At 34.2% G+C, this 23,538-nt stretch overlaps 2 protein-coding genes across 2 annotated transcripts in view; both read right to left on the reverse strand.

Moving 5' to 3' along the window:
• Positions 1–5,313: 5,313 nt before the first annotated feature.
• Positions 5,314–12,992, reverse strand: LOC112507807. Its single transcript, XM_025112526.1, has 3 exons — positions 12,388–12,992; positions 7,140–7,237; positions 5,314–5,842 (listed from the first exon to the last, which is right to left on the reverse strand). The coding sequence occupies exons 1-3, from the start codon at positions 12,574–12,576 to the stop codon at positions 5,398–5,400; spliced, it is 732 nt and encodes a 243-aa protein (XP_024968294.1). The 5' UTR covers positions 12,577–12,992; the 3' UTR covers positions 5,314–5,397.
• A 1,638-nt stretch (positions 12,993–14,630) lies between these two features.
• LOC112508228 (heparan-alpha-glucosaminide N-acetyltransferase-like) overlaps positions 14,631–23,538 on the reverse strand; it is a 16,301-nt gene continuing 7,393 nt past the window's right edge. The window contains exons 6-13 of the mRNA XM_025113021.1: positions 17,401–17,533; positions 16,858–16,974; positions 16,683–16,774; positions 16,451–16,517; positions 16,270–16,348; positions 16,086–16,177; positions 15,851–15,994; positions 14,631–14,928 (exon numbers count right to left, since the gene is read on the reverse strand). Of these exons, the coding sequence (XP_024968789.1) occupies positions 14,788–14,928; positions 15,851–15,994; positions 16,086–16,177; positions 16,270–16,348; positions 16,451–16,517; positions 16,683–16,774; positions 16,858–16,974; positions 17,401–17,533 (865 nt within the window). The 3' untranslated portion in view covers positions 14,631–14,787. The remainder of the gene's footprint in view (positions 14,929–15,850; positions 15,995–16,085; positions 16,178–16,269; positions 16,349–16,450; positions 16,518–16,682; positions 16,775–16,857; positions 16,975–17,400; positions 17,534–23,538) is intronic.

The raw sequence follows: 23,538 nt of genomic DNA on the forward strand, positions 1-23,538 counted from the left end.
TAAACTCAATTAGAATGAAAAAAATTTGTTTGAAAAATCACTAACATGATATATTTTAATTTTAATTAAAATATATTTTATCAAAAAAAATTAATTGTAATTATTTTTTTGTAAATGTAAKTACTTTTTTGTTATATTTGTTTAATTTTATAGATCTAAATATTTTTTTATTCAAAAAATATTTAGAGACTTAATTGTTCAAAATAGAATGTTCATTGTGTTTTTTTTCGGACTTTTGTCATGATTTTACTACTTTAACTAGTTGTACAAGTCATAAGAATGTATTCAACAGGTTTTAGAAAAGTCCAAGGAGTTATTTAACATGTTTTGGATTGTCTAAGAACTTATTTGTTTCAAAAGTTGTCCAATGAGTTATTTAACATGTTTTAAATTGTCCAAGAACTTATTTGTTCAAAAAAATTGTCCAATGAGTTATTTAACATGTTTTKGAATGTCCAATGACTTATTTGTTCCAAAAAATTGTCCAAAGACTTAATCTTACCAAACACTAAAGTCCATTAGATTTTTTTAGACTTTTCCCTTTTAATTAAGATTCATTTATTTTATATACTGTTTAATGCAACATTTATTTTTTTAATTTATGAATTCCTACGTAACCTACAATTTTGGTCTACGTGTTTAACAATTATAATGGTGGTTCGCATCTTGTTATTTCTGTAACAGTACTAATAATTTCGACGATTTATCTTGAATTAAATAAATTTCTAAGTACATATCACTTAATTTGTTTGCATGATAAAAAGCTAACTATTTTATAATGTATAATTTTCAAATACGATTATTATTATTATATTTAAAGAATATTAAAAGAGCAATCGCACAATGTAGTGAGATACATCTTAATTTTAATATTTCATTATTTATCTCAGTTGATATTATAATATAGTCTTGTGTGATTTTAAAAAAACGATAATATTTTTAATTTTGAATAAAATACAAATTTAAAAATATCATAAAAATTTGACAAAAATATATCGATATTAGTATCAAATTAACTATTTAAAATTACTCTTATTTTATGTATTTATTTTTTATTATAATTTAATTTAAGTTCAATAATGAAATAACTTATATTTGTTTTAATAATATAATTTTTTTATAAAAATAATAATTAATTATTTTGTTAACACTTGATATTTATCTTAATTATATTTTAAATTTTAAAATAAGATGTTTATCCTCTAATTGATTATATTTATCCATAATTAGCTACACGAATTCAAACATGGAACTTTAATAAGTTGTACTTATGAATAATTTACTAGTAATCTTGGATTTTAAATAATATGCATCAATAAACAATACTTCATGGTTTTTAAAAGTTTTTATGAAATGATTTATAATATAGTGTAGATAAAATAATTGAATGTTAAAAGATAGATACTAACTATTCGTATGTTTATTTGATTAGAATTATAAATTTCTATTTTCATAAAAGAAAGCTCCGATAATGTCTTAAAAAACGTTGTGTCTTTGGCTAAATCAAAAAAATGTATTTTCTCACTTAATTTCAGTTTTCCTCCTTGTGGTATGTCCAAAACTTAGATTTTCATCCCTAAACTTTTCGTTTTCTATTTTGTATTGGTTTTCATCTTTTCCTACCTCATTGCTCTAAAACAAATCAAATCCTATCTACATGAAATCACATGTGAACTTAGGTCCCGTTTTATTTTTATAATCTTATAAGATTTCAAATTTAATTATATAAGATTTCAACTTATACAAAAACCAGAGTTATAAGCGAAGAAAAAAAATGTACAAGTTAAAACTTGAAGGGGCTAACAGTGAAGTTGTGACATAGTGTAGGGATGAGCTTTGAAAATTAGTCTTTTTTTTGTGTGTGTGTGTGTGTGTGTGTGTGAGTCAGCACAGAGAGGGTGGGCATGTGCGAAGGAGGTGATGTCGTGTACAGTTCTATCTATAAAGAGTAGAAAGCGCGTGTGAGAATATGGAGTGGGGTCCAGTTCCAATAAGGGCACATGTCGTAAATGCCACGTCATGTGTGTATAGGTGAACCACGACAAGGGGGTATGTGATGACGTGTCACGTAGATGCATCCATCCACGACTTTCTACGGTGCCTACTTTCTCGGACCCTTTTTATATATTTGCTTTAATTTCAGAAGATATTTGGATACATGTGCAACCGCCTAAGAATCTGTATTTTTATATACCAAATTTTTTTGGCATTCAAATTATTATCTTAAATTAAATAAGACGTGAATTTTATTTTATAAAAAAAAGTCTGTTTTTTGATAGTTTAAATATTATAAATAATTTTGTATCTTGAACCTCCCTTAACCATTCAGTTACCTAATTTTATTTTAAATAACTACTAAATAATTATATTTCATTTTACGTCATACGACACTTAATTATTATGACCATTTAATCATTTTACAGCAAATCATGCCAAATTTTCCTAATTTTTTGGAGCCAATTCTAATATCAATCCTTTATTTTCTATTTTAATCTATTTTTTTTATTAATTTCTTATTATTATCATTACATTTTCATTCTCATCTCTTTATTTTCTAAGTGATCATTTATCAAACTTAAGCGTTTACCGGATGTCACATATTTTGCTGGATAAGAATGACAAAGACTAGGAGGATGTTCAGTTCATGCACGGGAATAGAAATGAAAATGACAGAGAATGAAAATAATGATTGTTTAATACCTCTAACCAAACACTTTGAAAGAATCTTACCTAGTAAAGGCATAGTAAGACCGATAATCTTACACGGTAAATGAAGAAAAAGACTCTTATTCGGTAAATAGTTATCGAATAAAAGACTTACCAACAATCAATTTTGATGGCAGAGAATATTACCTGATAAGATAAATAAGGATGGTGATATTTGTCGGTAAATAAGTCTCGTGTAAAACTGCAGATACTTTTGTTAGCCACGAAGATGACGCAATCAATATAGAACATCTAGGTTAACTAATACACACATGTAACGTTTTTACAAGTACTTTTCTATATAATTAATGTTTTAAAGTTAAGTAAGTTACACGTGTTGAGTGGTATACAAGAGATGCTATGCATGGAAAGAAAACGTTTCAGCCATAAAGCTTTCCAAAAGTACGATGGCATCTTGGGGGTCTTGAAATTATGAACGTTAAACTAACTAGTGCATTTCACCCTAGATGTTATTATAAACTATGTTCTAGGTCATGTTGCAATTAATTAACCATAATTTCTTCAGGTTTTGAATTGAACTGTTTAAATCATAGTTTCAATGAAGTCCAAGATCAAGTCTTTGTTAGAGGTGTTTTGTTGGTTCTCTATTAAGTCATGTATTGATAAAGCTAGCTCTATAGATTAATTACTAATCTGTATGTCTACATGGGAAGGTTTTTGTTTGGAAGTGGGCTATCATAAATGAAAGGAACATGTTTTTTAATTGTGAGGGGTCGGGTATGGGATAAACTTCAACTTTCATCAACAATTTCAATCAAATAACAGTTTTGATCAAAAATAATTTGACATGCTACAATATTCACATACATATGAATTCTACAAGCTTTACAAAATCAACTTGTTTTTAATAGACCAGTATAGTGTTGAAAGAACCACATGGCAGCAGATGAAAACAAACAAGAAAAAAAAATCAAATTCACAATATGTACGTTGCTCTATGTATGTATGGATAGAAATAGAAAGAATTGGTGATTGTATTTGGAGGAAGGCATCATCAAAATAGCACTAACAAATAGTTGCATAAATTATTTAAAGATATCCGTAGCTTGATGACGCTCTGAGTTGTGGAAAATCCTGTTATCCCTTGCACCCACAAGGACCATATTAAGACCAATGAAGCCAACCAGAAAGTAGGCCGTTCCTGTTACCTGCTACCACATTTTACTTTATAGTTTAAATCACATCCAATTACTGAGAAAGGTAGACCCACAAAACACCAACCTAACCAAAGCCTGATTTGTCTTACATAGAGGTGGATTATAGTTGATGCATACATGTTGTTATCATTCGAGAACAGTTAAGGCATCCATTCTAATTTCTACAAGTCATTCAGATATTATGTACCAATACTAGTAACAAACTATCAACGTACAGATGCAGTGCTAAACTGCTAATCAAGTTTCATACGCATAATGCTATGTGACAAATAGAAAATGTAAGGAAAAAAAAGTGATGTTTGATCTTACGATTTGAATATGTCGTGAAGATCCATTCCTCCGCCCCTTCTGCCACCAACAGCTTGTTGTTTGAGACCTTCTTCGCCATATCGACACGCCTTTTCTCACTGTCCGACAGCGCTTCATACGCTGAGAAACAATCCAACCAAATACTAAGATTCATACACACCAAATTACAAATAAGAAGATAAGGGCACTGATTATGTATATACCATTGTTGATCTCAACAAATTTTATGTTAGCCTCTTCGTTTCCTTGATTCTTATCAAGCTTTTTTTTATAAGTGTGTTTATAGAAAATTATAACTTATTTTTTTAAATAAGTAATCTTAATAAATTCATATGAAATTATATATATATATATATATATATATATATATCAATACATTAAACTCAGGTTTATTTTTAAAATCGAAAACTACTATTCAAAGCTTAGCCCAATACCAACCGGCCTTTTGCCACTTAGTATCCAACATATAATTAACCACAAACGACATTAATGGGACTGGATAAACGAATATACGGTGGAAGATTGAAAAAACTATAAATAATTTTCAGGTTTTAACTTGAATAGTTTATGAATTTACTACCCTTGTCTATTTCTCATTTTCGATGGTACAAAAGTTACATTTTTATCGAGCATGAGGATGGCGCCTCATTGGTTTGAGTTTGGGTTCCAAAGGCTAAAAGTGTCTGGATGTCCCAGCCTTTTTGGTTCAAATTTTAAGCAGAATAAAAATCACTTGTGACCCACAGAGATTCAAATGCAATGACTTCGTACCACCCGCATAATAAGTTGAATATCCAGGTCAATCAATCAAACAAACAAACAAAAAAAAACATTTTTGTCTCACTCAATGTGTCATGTCATAGTCTAAATGTTACACCAAATATAGAACAACAATTTATATCATTCCCTCATATCTCATGTACCAAACACACCTAAAAAATGTTACACAATGCACACGGGAAGGAACCTTGTTGAAGATCACCAGGGTTGCATAAAACTTGGAAAATGGTGCTTTTGTTAATCTTTTCATCTACTAAATCGTATATATATATATATATATATATATATATATATATATATATATATATAAATTGATGACGTTTCCTTCCTAAAGGGCAAATGATTAAACATCTACAATACCTTCGTCTGGATCTTGTTTACCCAAGAGAAAAGAATTACAAAAATACGAGGATTGATTAACAAACTAATGATCAGTGGCCTCATCATCGTCTCCTTTCATATTCATGCTCAATACCCTACAAGATTTTTCATGATGCATTGAACACTCATGGTCAATCTCCTCTTGAACTAAAGATTTCATATCTTGCATTGGGCTGAATGATGCATCAAACTGAGATGGGTGAGTCCTCATCTGCACAGACCGCAACAATGCCGCCCTCCTCAAGTCGGCTGAGTGGCAGATGTCACTAGGGGATGATGGGAACCGCCCTTCTGATTCAGACCCACGTTGCCGTGCCTGTGAAGCTGTCACAGTTGCTGATGGTCCAGCCGAAAACGTGCTTGCAAGTCTTTGGAACCGGTAAGGAGAAACTGGACTAGTCGGTTGGCTATCAGGTTGAGATGCATTGCTCTCATAGTATCTACATTCATCCAAATCTTCAGACATTGGTGAATACGGCACTTCATCCCTGAAATCAAATCAAAAACCATATCATTAGATAGAGCTTGTGATTATATTTTTGTTCTGATATCATCACTTCACTTCAATGGGAAATTGACCAAAATAGCCGATCCCGTTAACTAAATTCACTTTTTAGCCACTTTTCAAAGCCTCATCCCAAAATAGCCAAAGTTTAACGCAGAACTTTAATTTCTGGAAAGAAAAAAATGCAGAAATTTGAATCTTTATGCAGAAAGTGGAAAGTTCACGCAAAAAATTTATGCAGAAAGGCGTTTCTGCGTAAGGTTTGTTTTTAAAATCTTTTTTGGCCGAAATCAATCGTTATGCATAATGCGTAAGGATTTTGCATAAACTATGGCTATTCGGGGAAGTGAGTTCTGACATGGCTAAAAAGTGAATGGAATTTGATGGATTGGCTACTTTTGTCAATTTCCCCACTTTTATTGATATTTTGGGATCTGATGCACATCCAAGAAAAGAAACCCAATAATATTTCAACAATATATTGCCAAACTGCAAGCATATATGACACAAACTCTGACTTCTCTTGTATTTTTATGTAGCATTTGGTATGCAGACTGAATGGGACAGGACGGGACGGTACATGACAGAACAGGACTGGACTAAATTGTTTGTCCTACGTTTGGTTGTTGGTACGACTAGAACAGGTCTGGACAAAACTGTTAAAATGACCAGATTGCCCCTAAATATTATTTAATGTTATTTTGTACAACCACCTCAATAATGCTATTTTCTCCTCTCATCGGAGGGATCAGAAACCCTAACCCCAATTCTTTTTTCTTCCTACAATGGCTTCATCAACAAACGTCGAATCGTCTCCGATTGGCGAAGGGAGTAACATCGTCAACAACAGTGAGACACCGGCCACCGCCGCAGCGGTAAATTCTCCCGCCACCCCTGCCACCATGAATTCTCCTGGCACGACTGAAGACGTAACGAAAACTAGTGAAATCACTCCGAATGGAAGGCAGAGCAAGAAACAGAAACTCGACTCCAGCACAGGTGGAGATCACTGCTTTTGATATTTCTTCAGAATGTGAGTTTTCGGACCAAAACACAACTAACAGCAATCACAACTCAAAGAGCAAAATGCATGATGATCACAAAGGAATCACAGTTTTCACGACTAAGAACAACCCATCACCAAAAGTAGCATTAATCAAAAGAATTTGAAGTCCAAAGACAGTGACAAACAGACGCATTATGCAATAAGGTTCAGATGAAGATAACCATTTTCAAGTTTGTAGAAGTTGAAGAAACAGGTAAAAGAGCAAGATTATTACCTTAGATAAAACATGCTGTCAGATCTTGCTGGAGAATCCATGAGGTTTTCAGGAAGGGGGTCTACAACTGATAGCCCATTCAAACTGGAAGCCATTATCTACAATATCCCCATATCTTAGTTAGTTTAAAATGGTACGTATGTATACTTTCCTTATTCTTTTAGTTAATCACACAATCAGAAGCCATTTTGCAACAATCAAAAAAGTTCCAAAGTGTCCGATTAAGGTGGCGTTTGGTTAGCAGATTCCGGAATGAAGGAATTGGAATGTTGAATTCCTTTGACCAGTTCATTTCCTTTGTTTGGTTCATTCTTTTCAACAGAAGAAATCATCAGATTCCTATGAATTCCATGGATAGAGGATTTTAACATGCCTTGATAAATAGATGGAATTTTAATAGAATGGAATTTCTTATTTTCATAATACTCAATATACCCTCACCCCATCTCATAATACCCTAATCTCACAAGAAGCCGACACCATTTTCTCCTCAAGAAGCCGACACCATTTTCTGCTCGATCTGTTGCTTCTCCATCGAACACCGACACGCTAACAGGTTTGATTTCTCTTTAATCTTCCGATTTCTCCCTGCTCGATCTCGATCTCTCTGCTTGTTCGATTTTGTTTCTCCTTGCTCAATTTCTCTCTAATCTTTTGCTCAATTACTGTTGCTCGATATCTGTTTTGCTCGATTTCTGTTGCTCGATTACTTTTCAACCAGCGTAGTGATCTGTCCGCTTTTGCTCACAAGTCGCAACCCTGGTTCACTGTTTTATAACACTGCCACATTAGTTGGAGGAGTTGCTATATATTCTGAACATCCTCCCTGTGCATTGATGATGTGGATTCACCTAAAATGTTACAGCTATATAGTCATCAAAGTTGAAATGATTGCCTTTTATCATGAATTTTTTTGGAGAAGTTTTCATGGGGAGAGGTACATTGAGGTTTCTATGCAGCTGTTGCAACGGTAGATTAAAAGGACTGATTTTTATAATGCAAGTTACTAGGAGAAGTTTTCATTGGCATAGATAAACTGTAGACAAAGCTGCCCATAGGAAAGGAACTATGATCTTTACATTGTTCAGGAAATGTTATGGCCCTTTCACTACTCATTTAGTCACGAGAAATATATATTTTTTCTACAAGTATTGATGCTTTTCCTTTCTTTTGTCTGAAGATAAGATGGAATAACTTTTTACAACTGTAATTTGTTTGTAGTATTTGAGGACTTTGAACATGTACAAACGATATAAATTTCATGACCAGACCCCTCTGTTTTGTTCGATTGCTGTTTCTCCAATTGCTAGTTTTGTTGTCCATCAGGAAATGAAGTTCAAACTAGAGGGTTCATCAAGAAGCAGCTCATTTACATATAGTTCAAACTAGAGGGTTTGATTACTGTTTCCTCAATTGCTAGTTTTGTTGTGCAGCTCTGCTCAGGCACATTCACATACAGAAAGTATATATTAACCATATAAGCAAACTAAACTAGTCTGATTATTAGGAAAAGCATCTTCCCACATTTCCTTGTGTTTTAAGATCTATAAGACTGAACTTCGTTTCCACAAGTGTTAAAACCAATAGAAGTGCATTCTTGATGCTTTAATTATTAAACGAATCTGTTTCATGCTATATGAATTACCCTTTCAGCAACAAATCTGTTTTGGGTTTAACAAGTTGTATTCAAGATTCGTATTTTTGGAAAACAGGAAATGGCCCGAATTAGTCTCACAACAAAGGATTATGCAATTGTTTTTGGAAGAAGCTATGAGCGCTATTACTTGGTTTTTCATTATAGTTTGTTGTTTAGTAGCCGAACATAGAAGGGATAGACCCCGTGTTCAAATATGGATTGATCTACAATATTGCATAGGTATGCGTACATTAGTGACACCATGTGCATATCACAACTTAGGATGGATAAAAGGTGTTTCAAGAAGTTATGTGATATGCTTGAAAGATTAGGAGGATTACGAGCAACTAGGAATATGGATATTGATGAACAAGTTGCCATTTTCCTTCACATGGTTGCTCATAATGTTTCGATCGCAGGATACTGAACTTCATATGAGTTCAGCATATCACCCCGAATCTGATGGCCAGACGGAAGTAATAAACCGATGTTTGGAAACGTACCTTCGATGTTTTGCTGTTGATCAACCTCGTACCTGGTCATTGTGGATTCCTTGGTCTGAATTTTGGTACAACTCCACCTTCCATGCGTCGACTGGTAAGTCTCCCTTCGAGGTGGTTTATGGTCGAAAGCCACCAGCAGTTACGTAGTACATACCGGGTGAAGTACGAGTTCAACAGGTGTTGGTTGAATTACAAGACAGGGATGAAGCCGTAAAACAAATTCGTGTTCATCTGTTACATGCTCAAGATGTCATGAAAAGAAATGCAGATAAGAAAAGAAGGGAGGTTCATTTCTCTATTGGGGAATGGGTTTATGTGAAATTGAAACCTTACCGACAACTTTCAGTGGCTAGTCGGATTCATCAGAAATTGGCAGCTCGTTTTTTTGGACCATTCCAGATCACAGCGAAGATAGGACCAGTGGCATATAAACTCGATCTGCCTCCCACTTCCAAGATACACCCGGTTTTCCACGTGTCCTTGTTAAAGAAAGCTGTTCAGGGAATTGTGGACACCATTTTACCTCCAGAATTAGATTTAAACGCTACTGAGTTGATTACTCCAGTGGCTGTCTTAGCTACTCGCACAATCAGGGAACTCAATGCTGACAAGGAGCAATGGCTGGTTCAATGGAAGGGGAGTTCATTGGAAGAGGCAACATGGGAAGATGCGTTAACCATCAAGAGTCAATTTCCTGATGTAAGTCTTGAGGACAAGACTTTGTTGGAAGGGAGGAGTAATGATACGGATTGGAATTATCTAAAGATGAAATTAACAAACCTAGGATATTACACGTATATTCTAGAAGGGGCAAAAAGGTAAATGATAAAAGTGGCTGAAGGTTGTTAGAAGAAAGAGAATAAAAGAGGAAGGAGGTTTTCCTTTTTACGCATTCTGTTATTTTTCTGCTTTCCATTGTCTTGGGCTCCAATCCAGTAGATTGTGAGAGAGGGTTCATCCCGGAGTTATGATTGTAATTTTCGATTTCTGATTTCGATTAAATCAATTCCTTCCTCTCAATGTGTTCTTACTTCATTCGATAGCTACTCTAAAGATTTCGATTCTCATCAAGAAACAATTAGTAGACTGTTTACTCGAGTTTGCAACGCGGTTAATAGATTGCACCCACAATTACTTAAGAAACCCGAACTTGTTCTTGAGGACTCTACTGATCGAAGATGGAAATGGTTCAAGGTAAATATAATTAAAACTTTTGGTGTTCATGTAGTAAATTAAATATGTGTCATGACTGTTTTTTTCTTGGTTCTAGAATTGTCTAGGGGCTTTAGATGGAACATACATAAAATGCCTAGTGCCACTTGAAGACAAGCCTAGATACAGAACACGAAAGAATGATATTGCCACAAACGTGTTAGGGGTGTGTTCACAACATATGCAGTTTATCTATGTCTTGGCAGGATGGGAGGGGTCAGCGATTCAGCGGCTGATAGTAGAGTCCTTCGAGATGCTCTTCTTAGGCCCCATGGGTTGAAGGTGCCAAAGTCGTATTATTACTTGGTAGATGGTGGGTATACAAATTGGAGAGGGGCATAGGTCAAAGGTATCATTTATTTGAGTGACGTGATGGACACCAATCAACTACCGAACTACGCCAAAAGAATTTTTTAACATGAGACAATTCTTCTGCGATAAATGTTATAGAACGATGCTTGGGTATTTTGAAGGCAAGGTGTAGAACTTTAAAAGATAATTCATACCACCCTTTTGAACTGAAAGTTAAGGTCATAATGGCATGTTGTCTTCTTCATAATTTTATAAAACAAGAAATGCCAATTGATCCTTTGAAAACATATCTTGCTCGAATGAAACCGAAGACACTGAAAACCAAGATGAGAATAATATCACTTTCTTAGGTGCTTCTATCGAGTGGACTGAATTTAGAAATAATTTGGCCCAAAGTATGTTTAATGATTGGAATGATTCTGCTTAATTTTTATGGTTTGTAATAGCACAATTTAACTTCTATGGTTTGTAATAGTACAATTTAATTTTTATGGTTTGTAATAGTACAATTTAATTTTTATGGTTTGTAATAGTGCAATTTCATTTCCATGGCTTGTAATGGTACAATTTGATCTTTATCGTTATTAATTTTAATGGTACAATTTGATCTTTATCGTTATTAAATTTAAGGGTACAATTTGATCTTTAATATTAGGTATAACGGATAAGAACAATGGCGTAAGTACCGAAATTGGTCAAAAATCCAAGACAGCAAACTTGTTGATGCATCGGTGAATATGGTCAATGTTGGAGGATATAAAGCTGATACTGGCTTTAAATCTGGATACTTGCAACATTTGGAACAAACATTGAAAGTGTCGCTTCCTGATTCTAATACATTAGGTAAACCACAAATTGAGTCAGGAATAAAGACCATGAAAAAGGACTTGCAAATCGTACATCATATGCTACATGGTACGAACACAAGTGGTTTTGGTTACGAAAGTTCTAAAATGTGTGTGACTGTGGAGAAAATCATGGGGAGAAACAAAACCAGTAGAAGCCACTAAATCAAAATCAACGAATCAATCCCAAGACTCCTTAGAAGGTTGAAAACAGGAAATCACTAATATACTCCAACAGAATATAAAGAATCAGAATGCTTATCACCAAAGATGCTTGAAACTGGCAAAATAGCTGGTTTGGTGACCGAATTTTTTATACTTCTTTCATCTAATAAACAGAAAGGATTATCAACCAGATGCATAACCATATCAACTGCATCATCTCCTCCAATTGAGGTATGACATCACAAATCCGATTGCCCAATTTTGACTTATTAAGTAATTAAAGTCCCTCGATTTTGTCTTAAATTTGTTAATTTGGATGAAAATCGGACTGATAGGATGTAAATGATATGGCCGTGAGATTCCAAGTATGCCATCGATAATTTTTCCAAGATACCTAGAAGTTGAGTGGTCACATTCATCTATTTTCCCCATAAATTCTATCAAAACTTCTTCAGATGTAGCACAAAAGACGGAAAATACGGGAGAAAACGATTTAAATATTGCAAATATAGGTGAAGGATTAGATGTTATTCCAAATCATGTACCTTATAAATCCAACAGAATAAAAAATTTACCTCGCTGAGATAACGTTTATGGGAGTGAAGATTATCGACGTAAACCTCATCTTCAGGATCTCTACTCCGTTTTCCAGTTGGAGACGCTACAGTGGATGATGATGGAGAAGGTATTATAGATGCATGAACAGATTCAGATTCTGATAAATTTGATGTCGTGTTCGTCTCCGAAACCCCTCCTACTCTCATTCTAGAATTTCGTACCAGAAATCCTAAATTCAAAAACAACCCCCTGAGCCTGAATACTGTATGCAATCAAAGCGAATAGGAACAAAAAAGAAGATTTGGAAACAAGTTATATATGGGGGACAATGGAGTAGTGGACTGGAGAGATTATTGCAGTAAAAGAAAGTGGTTTCCCACGATCTTATCGATAAGATTTACGAACACCTGGCATCTGTTTGGAAACTTAGGGCTGCCAGCCCGCTACAGCATTGTTGGGCCTAATTTCGGGCCATGTTCTGATTGTTTCTTTCACAGGCCCACATTGAACACCACTACCAGTCAGTTCGTTTAGAAATGGCAAAAAATGGCCCATCCTGGCCTGGGATTGGACCAGGCGTTTTACATGGAGAACAAACTGGGGGTTTTTAATCAGGATCGGAACAGGTTACAAAAGAGAAATCTCGAACCAGGACTGATTTGGGTCCGGCCTAACCTACGACTGGATTTTAGCCATCTCTAAACCTTTGTTAAACCATATACAAATACAAAATAATATTTTTTTAAATCATGCAAGTAAATATTTTTTATAACCAAGTGAGTTTGAACAGATGTACTAAGTCAAACAAGCATCGAGTAATTTTGAAGAAACTCAAGATTAACTAAGCAGGTAAGCTAACCCTATAGACAAACCTTTAGTGATCTTGAATGACCTAAGAAAGAAGGATCACCAAGGTAAAAGTAGCATAAATACCGTTGAGTCAGTGACCCTCACCCTCATGCAGATCATTGACATTGAGCGAACTATAAACCAGTATGCCTTTGCCAACAACCTCCATGCAATGAACGAACACAATGGCAAGGGACAGTTTTCGATAACGTATTTGCCGTCAAATATTAGGGTGAGCAAAAGCGGGTATCCGATCAAAATTCATGGAACCAGTTCCCGCATCAGTTACACCGGTTCTTTATATTTGGGAACCGGTTTTGGTACCAGGTACTCGATGTCTATTTTTTTTTTAAATTTTTTATCATATCATATTATAAAAAAAGTAATTAGTAGCCTATTACAAAGTACCAACGTAAAGAAATAGATACTACAAACGATGAAAACTAATCTGATAAAAATTAAAAACTAATAATTACTTAAATAATCATAGAAACTCCTGAGAAGTGTAGATTGTGGAACAATAAGAAACTAAGAGGTAGGAACTGATTTACCTCTTAAGGAAGTAGCGGTAAATGTAACCCTAAAAGGCAAATTAATAATTTTAATTTATTAAATATAATAAAAATGTAAAATAATTTTTATTAAAAAAATAGCGGCCTTGCAAAACCCGACTGTAACTCCATAGAGTGAGTGAAAATCTTAGTTAGATAGCATCTATTGTATTGTTTTCTCCCGAAATCGATGAAGAAGGTAGAAATCACTTGATTCTTCCAAAAAATGGGAAGCGAGGCGCTATGCCCTTCCCCACCGGCAGGAGGGGAGGGGGGAGGAGACTTGGTACTAGCAACTTTATCGGGAAATTTCTCATCAAAGAAATAGCTTAGTAGCCACACTTCCGAGCTCTAACTCCTTACTTGCTAATTGTCAACAGGGTTCTAATAAGTACACTATGATGGAAGACATGTCTCCATTGTTACAATAAGACCCATCATTTTTGTAAGGCATGCCTCATAATCATATAATGGCGGCTTGAGGGGTGTTTTATACAAAGAGGTGTTTATTTAAAAAAATCACATTTAATGTTTTACCCTTTGAAATTTCTGCTTTTATACTTTTACAAATTTAACTAGGTCATGGATGCACACATACGTCACAAAATCATGGTTAAAACAAAGGTCTAAAGATACCAATATCAATATATAAGTAAATAAAATCGTATATGTGACATAAAAAAACTGCCACCATAGGTCATGTACTTAAAACAGGATGCTAACCCTGTAAGAAGGGATGATGATAACCAACACATTTTAACCCACATATAAATCACATTATATTGTATATCATTTCATGCCATAATCAATTTATAAAACTAAGCTACTTTCTTTATTTATCATAACAAAGAAAACCAAAAACGCTAACAACTAAGATATTTATACCAAAAGACAGCACAATCAAACTCTACAACTACAATGTTATTCCATGGTAAACTGTTACTAAGATGCAGCTAATAACATTCAGAAACGGAATGTTAATAACCAAAAATAATTAAGATTTTTGATAATTACAATTTATAGCTTTATGTAGATCCCTTTTATATGGAGGAATCCTGCTACAACACCCCAGAATAATATTTCCAGAAAAACAAAAACCAACTTACCCCACCTCTCAGACTCGACTGCTGCCTCAATCAGCGACTCCGTACCATTAACCTGCACTCAAAATGACGTATAAACTCTGAAACTAGACATTTCACCAGGAAGATTGTGCCAAATCATGGGATCTCCTTTCGTTACAGAAAGAAGTCAACAACATGATTTAGAATCACTACGGGTGCGTTTGGTACATTGGACATGACATAACTCATAACACAACAAAACAGAGATCATTGTTCCACGTTTGGCAGGACTTTTATGTGGAATAAATAGGAACAAAGTGAAATATGCGTGTTTCACCCCCACACCATCGAACAAAATGGAATAGACCTATATTTTACTAATAGAACTTCAAAATAAGATCTAATTCTCTTCTAAAACATCAAATACACCTCCCTCTTTACATTTTATTCATTCTTTAAATTTTATTTATGGTATTTTATGCTCTTTAAACTTTCACTTTACTGTCCTCAAAATATTGTTTTTATACGGTTTCTATATTTTGATTAATTTTTGTAATTTTTTTAATATTAATTAAAAAAAATATAGAAAGGTATAAATAAAAAATCAGAAACTACATAATTTTTTTTATTTTGGTGTCATTTTGATTGTCATGACGAAAACTTTCTAACGATATATTTTGTTATCAATTTTATTTTACTTTATTATAATATAATAAATTACATAAATAATCAAAATATATAAACAACTCATTAGGGTAAATTGGTATTTTATCTGTTCTGCCATGTCCAGTTCTGTCTTACCAAACGCAAAACAATTGTCATGTATTGTTCTATGCTATTGTGTCCTGTTTGGATATCAAACGCACCCTACGAGATTAAGAACGGCAAGGCAGACATCTTTATGCCAAAGTTTTTCCAATATAAATGACAGAATAAAAACCCCTGGCCCTACTATTTTCAGGTGTCCGTTTTGTTTGGTTTAAAGAAGCAGAAAAATAAAGGTGGATCAAAATTACCAGATTGTTTTCAGGCGTACGCCAATAAAAACCTTGTAAAGCTGCTGGGAAAATGTCACAAGCAGCTAAAGCATAAACAATGAGAGCATTCATTCCCATCCATTGGAAGAGTATGGTGGGTTTTTGGATATGTATCACATCAACCTGCATTGTAGATGGAAGTAAGCATAGAAATCTTCAAAATGATTTCAACAATGAATAGTTAATCCACTAAAAGGAAAAATAGCAAACTTACTATGTAAAAAATAGCAATCAAGAGAATTCCCGATGCTCCTTCTGTGATGCACATGTAGCTTATTGTGTACAATGGTTTGGATAAAGGAACACCTGGGAGAGATCGATCATACGGGATGAATTTGTAATTTCCAAAAAGTCCAAAGGTAAGTTACATAAAAAGATATTAAGGTAAGAGAGTATACCTAGGACCATTAAAACATATCCCAAGATAAGCAGAGAGGAAGAACACACTAGCCATATAATAATCCTTTGCAAATGGCCCTATAATTAAGAAGACGACTTCAAAGCATCATTGATTAAAACTTTTTTCCATAGAAATTCAGCTTCTGGATAATGTACTGGGAGCGATAGAAAGTATCATACCTTATAATGCACCATAACATGTCCATACTGCAACCCCAAGAAACACGTAATAGCAGCCATTAATGAACTGAAACCAAATGCATATAAGTACTCTGTAACTATAAATATATATATATATATATATATATATAATCACGATTTCCACATAAGCTACAAGAAGTTGCCCTAGCATTGGGATCAATTTATAAAACTAGATGATCGGTTATTATATCTAGGAATCAAGTAAACCAACCTTAACAGGCCCTCTGGATCAAATGGAGCAAGACACCAAGCAGGGGCATTTGGTGGTAGGGGTCCATAATCTGGAGAATTGGCACTACATTCCTATTAAGCACTGGATAAATCAGCTGCGCTAAGAAAAGTAACATAAGATTCTACAAAATGGATGATATTGGGGAGAGGAGGACCTTTGTTCTCTTGTATACAGGATTTTTATATAGATGACTTTCGCCAAGGAGGAGCCGATCAATCAGGCCAACTGCATTACAGGGGGGCTCTAGACTACCCCTGACTCCACAGTGTACCTATTGAGTAAGTATATTAGTACGCATTTTATCTTTAGAAAGGTCTTTTTGGTAAAAAAAAAATCAAGGGCTATCAAAATTATGAAACATAATTGTAACTGAACCGGATATGGGAATCACTGATTGTCATTTTAAGTTGCTGTAAATTAATTGAAATAATTTTGAATGTGTGTATGACAAAGTAGAGGAAGAATAGAAGTAGGTTGAGAGGCTAGATTGGAGTAGCCAAACAATACAACCAACCAACTTCCCACCTTAAATACTACTAAAAACAGGAAAGGTACTGAATCTAAAGAAGTAGATATATGATTGTGCATGGTCACATGGCATGTTAGAAAATATCAAATAACATGTGATCTCAAAGTCAAAGGTCTGCCATCATATGTGGATGACAAAAAAATATGTACTGAGGAAATTAATACTCACAATTTGAGTCTCCTTCCCATATTCTGGTACTGATAAAGAAAGGTTCTCGCTCATGACTTCAAATCCCCAGTCTGGGATGTAAAGACCATACAACAAAGACATGTACAATATGCCTATCACAAAGACAACCACCCTGGAAATATAAGAAAATAATTAGCGTATTAGAATGGTAAACATTTACCAAATTGGGAACAGACCCATATCGCATCACAGATTAAACATAAGTTTAGATGACCTCAGATTGTTGGATGGAATAATTTGGCTTAATCAATAAAACAATAATGGCGCTAGATGGAAAAGAAACGCCACCAACATATATTAAGTTACATAGAAACAGAAGGAATAGATAATATCTATTCATATCACACACATACTGATAGTAACCGGAAAAATTAAGCAGTCAAACGATTACAATTTAGATTGATAAAGCCAAATTTGAGATGGCCGGTCTCCTTTGCTAACATGAATACAACAAGTTTATTCCTGACTGCCTCCTAAAAACAAAGACTGCAGATTTATTACATGTTAGACTAATTTTGATCTAGGACCGATTTAACGCATCATATTTGAACCACGTACTTGCGATTAATTACAGTGGTAGGAACGTACCTTGTAATATTGAAGAACTTTGATTTAGGTCACTTTCTTGTTCATCACCCATGCTTTTCTAAGATACACTCTCTATATCCTTACCATTTGATGGCTATTGGTAACTCACAGGATTGTATTTGTGTTCTTAGGAGAGATCGATGAAATTGATGCAGCAGGGCCTAATTTATACAGTGCTTAGCGGTTCTTACCATCAGAGAACCACATAACTGTCACTCAATTAACTGCCATACATACATCATCATTTGGCGCCAAAAAACAGGTTATGTATGTAGACTAATACTTTACATTTATACGTATGCATATATCAAATTGATGGTCTCATATAAATCTTGGATTATAATTATTAAATTGATCTTGTTCATTAAGATGAGCATATATATACATCTATATATGCTACAATCTCCCACTGAACAAGACTACAATTGATAATAACTATCCACTGAATTGTGCACTTGATTTATATAATCCCAGAATCACATTATTGAACAGCATATATTGAAACTGCATTAGGGATCAAGGAAGTTCATACATCAAATAAAATGAGCATACTTCCAGGGTCACAAAATACAATTTCAATAACATATGCATACTTATTTGTATCCTGCATCCTTAAAAATCACAACTTAAACATTTCAAACAATTAACATTTCATCTATGTAATAATTTTATATAAACAGCTGGTATATACAAGTAGTACATAAACAAATACATACTAAACGAATATGCTTCATAATGAATTGTAGTTTGTGGTCTCGTCAAAGTGACCTTCAACAGCTGAGCAGATTTCTCATTCCCATAGCTTTAGTATGCTTCTTGAAATATTCAACAGGAAGTGCCTTTGTAAAGGGGTCTGCCAATTGATCCTTAGTTCCTATCTTCAAGACTTCAATTTCTTTCTCTCTCACATTTTCCCTTACTGCAAAATATTTAACATCTATATTCCTAGACCCACTGCTCCTCTTGTTATTTTTAGCAAAGAACACAGCAGCAGCATTATCACAATACACTGTCAATGGTTTTTGTATTGAATCTATTATCTTTAGTCCATTAATGAAGTTTTTGAGCCAAATAGCATGGGATGTTGCATCATATATTGCTATATACTCTGCTTGAAATGTAGAGGTGGCAGTTAAAGATTGTTTACTTGCCTTCCATGAGATTGCACCTCCAGCCAACATGAAGATGTAACCAGAAGTAGATTTAAGATCATCATGATCCTGTTTATATGATGAATCTGTATAGCATTCTACCTTTAGTTCTTTATCAGATCCTTCATAAGTTAGCATATAACTCATAGTTCCTTTCAAATATCTTAATACTTTCTTTCCTGCAACCCATTGTGCATGTCCTGCATTAGATTGAAATCTGGACAGCATGTTTACTGCAAATGCTATGTCTGGTCTAGTGCACACTTGAGAATACATTAGGCTTCCAACTAGCCTTGCATATGGTATTTTACCCATTTCATTTCTTTCCAGCATATTTGTAGGACATTGTCCTTTATGTAGTTTATCACCTTTTGAAATTGGGGCTTCACCTCTTTTACAATTTTCCATTCCAAACCTTTTTAATACCCTTTCAATGTAACTCTTTTGAGAGAATCCCAAGGTTCTTAATTGTCTATTCCTAACTATTTCAATTCCCAACACATAGCTTGCTTCACCCATATCTTTCATGTCAAAACTCTTCATGAGGAAAGCTTTAGTGGATTACAACATTCTTTTACTGTTTGTTGCTAGTAATATGTCATCCACATATAGTATAAGGAATATAAAGTCACTCCCACTAAACCTTGAGTAAATGCATTCATCTAACTTGTTTTCCTCAAAACCAAAGTTGTTCATCACAGTGTCAAACTTCTTATACCATTGTCTTGAAGCCTGTTTTAGGCCATAGATGGATTTGTTCAATCTACAAACTTGATCTTTATTTAACACAAATCCCTTTGGTTGAACCATATGGATTTCCTCTTCCAAATCTCCATTTAAAAAGGCTGTCTTTACATCCATTTAATGTAATTCTATGTCAAAATAGGCTACTATGGCCATTATCACTCTAAATGCATCCTTTGTAGATACAGGTGAAAATGTCTCATTATAATTTATGTCCTCTCTTTGATTGTAGCCTTTAGCCACTAATCTAGCCTTATACCTATCAATATTTCCTTTTGCATCTCTTTTAGTTTTAAACACCCACTTGCAGCCTATAGGTTTTATTAGGTCTGATTTGTCAAGTCCCATACCTTATTGCTTGACATGCTGGCCAACTCATCTTCCATGGCCTTTATCCAATTATCCTTGTTTGATGATTCCATGGCTTCCTTAAAGCTGATTGGATCATCATTTTCTTCTAAATCAATGTCCAATTCTGTCATGTAAATATGATAATCATCAGGTATGACAGGTCTTCTTTCCCTTATGGATCTTCTTAAGGTTGTAATGGTTGGCACAACATCTGTTTGATGTTCCAGTGTTGGATCACTTACTGGTTCAATTTCAGGCGCATGATCCTGATTTTGTGCTGCTTCATTCCTTATTTCCGTGGGTTGGTTCTCATTTATATCAATTGTATTATTCAATGTATTATTCCCCACCATTGGTATTGATTGAGATATTGGCCTTTCACTCTCAGAGATTAAGGGAAATTCCACTTTATCATAGGTCATCCAATCATTCAGATCATATGGATCTTGAGAACAACATCCTAAATCACTATCTTCATTAAACATTTCATCATAGAACACTGTTTTGTTAGTTTCAAATATTCTTTGTCCTCTTCCAGGATTAAAGAATTTATACCCTTTGGATTTCTCTGAATATCCAATAAAAAATGCAGACAGTGATCTTGAATCTAATTTGCTTAGGCTCTCAATGTGGTATTCTCTAGTTTCTGMTTTACAACCCCACACATGAAAATGATTTAGACTAGGCTTATATCCATTCCATAGTTCAAAAGGTGTGCCTTTTACARCCTTAGTTGGAGTTYTATTAKTAATATAGTTTGYTRTTTTTAAGGCTTCTCCCYAGAGGAATTTTGGTAGACTTGACCTTGMAAACATACTCCTAACYATATCCATCAAKGTCCTATTCTTCCTCTCTGATACACCATTTTGTGTAGGGGTGTATGGAGTTGTRTATTCAGCCTTAATTMCTACTTGTTCCAAGTATATGGCAAAAGGTCCCTTATGCTGTCCTTTTTCTGAATATTTACCAAAGTACTCTCCTCCTCTATCTGATCTAACTATTTTAATTTTCTTCTCATTTTGTCTTTCAACTTCTGTTTTGAAGCTTATAAAACAATCTAAAGCTTGTGATTTTTCTRCCATCAAGTATATGTGGCAGTATCTAGAATAATCATCAATGAATGTGATAAAGYACTTATTATCACATATTGTTTTRACTGGAAAGGGTCCACATATGTCTGTATGGATCAGCTCAAGAATACTTTGGCTTCTTTTGGACTGAAAATTCCTAGAATTTGTCATTTTWCCCTTCAAAYAGTCTATGCAGGTTTCAAAATCATCAAAATTCAAATCTGGTAGGATCCCTTGTCTTATCAGATCCTGCATTCTAGATTTTGATATGTGTCCTAACCTCTTATGCCATAAGAATGAAGAGACATTCTGTTTATGTTTCTTCATGCTTCYTGTCATTTTATTTATGCAATATATCTTTCTTTTGCATCCTCTATTTGTGRTTTCATTGATGCAATTCAAGTGCCAATACCCAYCTATCAAGTATGCATTTCCAAAACACACATCATTCAAATAGAATAACATACAATCTTTATCAGCATAGAATGAAACATTATTRTCATTTACAATTCGAGAACCTGACACTAGGTTCTTTCTTATTCTAGGWATATAATAAACATRKTTTAATGTTATAACATAATTATTCTTAAAYAATAATCTGCATTCTCCAACAGCCTCYACYTTTAGCTSCTGTCCATTTGCTGCACACACCTTTGATTCATTCAGCCTTGGRATTGTTATCCTTGATAATCCCTRTATTGAGTTRATAATATGAATAGGTGAAGYWKTRTCAAACCACCRGGAATTATCAATTTCRTGTTTAGTGGTCTCTAAAGAAAAGARGTGATTGGCATTACCTTTCTTGCTCAACCATTCTTTGAATCCAGYACAATCCTTCTTAAAATGTCCTGCCTTCTTACAAAAGAAACACTTTTGTTCCCKTTTCCTTTTGAAGAATKTTCCCTYATCTTTGACATTTTGSACCGAAGAAGTGGAGGGATTTGCCTTATTGAAAGTAAAGTGTTTCTTTATTTTATTCTTGGCTTTGGATATGTGATTAATGCTCACTGCCTTACCCTTATTCTTTACTTCTGATTCTTCTTGAACACAAATAGTGATCAGTTCATCTAAAGTCCACTTCTCCTTTTGCGTGTTGTACAGACTTCTYARGTGGCTRTAYTGTTCTRGTAATGAGTTCAAAAGGAGATGAACTAGGAATGAATCATCAATGGAAATTTTCATCTCCTTAAGTTTACAAGCAGTGTCAATTCCTTGCAGTATATACTCTCTTATACTGCCTTGTCCATTGAAGCTCATTCTTATTAGTTTGTTCATTAGATAGCCTGTTTCAGCCTTATCAGAAACCTTGTATTTGTCAGCAATTGATGCAAGGTATACTTTAGCAAGGTCTGATTCTGGAATTCCTCCCTTAACAACATCAGTGATACATTTCTTTATGTAGATTAAGGCTATCCTATTGTGTTTATGCCACTCTTGATACTTAAGTTTTATTTCCTTGGCTGCATTGTTTGCTGGTTCTTTTGGTGGGTCCTCCCTAAGGACATGATCATAATCTAAAATCCCTAACATGAGTTCAATGTCCTCCTTCCATTTCTTGTAGTTAACACCATTTACGGGTGCAAAGTTGACTACACTCATGGGGTAATGGGCTGAGTGAGATAGAAATTGTTGTCTATCTGTTTTACTTGGTGATCCTGAATCAAGAAGCAAATTTACTCCATATTAATTACATGTATATGCAACCAGTCGATTGTATGATTAATCATTTGATCAAAATTGATGTATCAATTTCGAATTTGATTCCCTTTTAAGAAAGCATATCGATGTTCGAAATTTTGATACAGTAGGGTGAATGTTTCGATCAAACTGTTGTGACAGTATGTGAATCAAAACATCGACCTTCAATTTTCCATTTTCATATTGTGATTCTTAACTATGGTGATAGTATTTTGAATCACTGTAATCCAGAATCACTTGGGTGACATGTGGATTTCTTAATCATCTTGATTTTCAAGATAATCGAGACGAATCGATCGTACAGAGACTTCCTGTTTAGTCGTCTCTGTTTAATCGATGAGAAGGAATACAATTCCTTGGTTCAATTAGATGAGTTAAGTGGCTCTGATACCAATTGTTAGACTAATTTTGATCTAGGATCGATTTAACGCATCATATTTGAACCACGTACTTGCGATTAATTACAGTGGTAGGAACGTACCTTGTAATATTGAAGAACTTTGATTTAGGTCACT

The sequence above is a fragment of the Cynara cardunculus genome, assembly GCF_001531365.2.
Source record: "Cynara cardunculus var. scolymus isolate 2C chromosome LG 2, CcrdV1, whole genome shotgun sequence".
Taxonomy (NCBI): Eukaryota; Viridiplantae; Streptophyta; class Magnoliopsida; order Asterales; family Asteraceae; genus Cynara; species Cynara cardunculus.

Excerpts from the sequence above, each read along its gene's own strand:
- LOC112507807 (XM_025112526.1), bottom strand. The coding sequence starts at position 12,576 with ATGAGAGTAGGAGGGGTTTCGGAGACGAACACGACATCAAATTTATCA. Across the intron at positions 7,238-12,387 it reads ATAAACGTTATCTCAGCGAG|ATAATGGCTTCCAGTTTGAA; the intron begins GTAAATTTTTTA and ends GGGATATTGTAG. Across the intron at positions 5,843-7,139 it reads GACAGCATGTTTTATCTAAG|GGATGAAGTGCCGTATTCAC; the intron begins GTAATAATCTTG and ends ATTTGATTTCAG.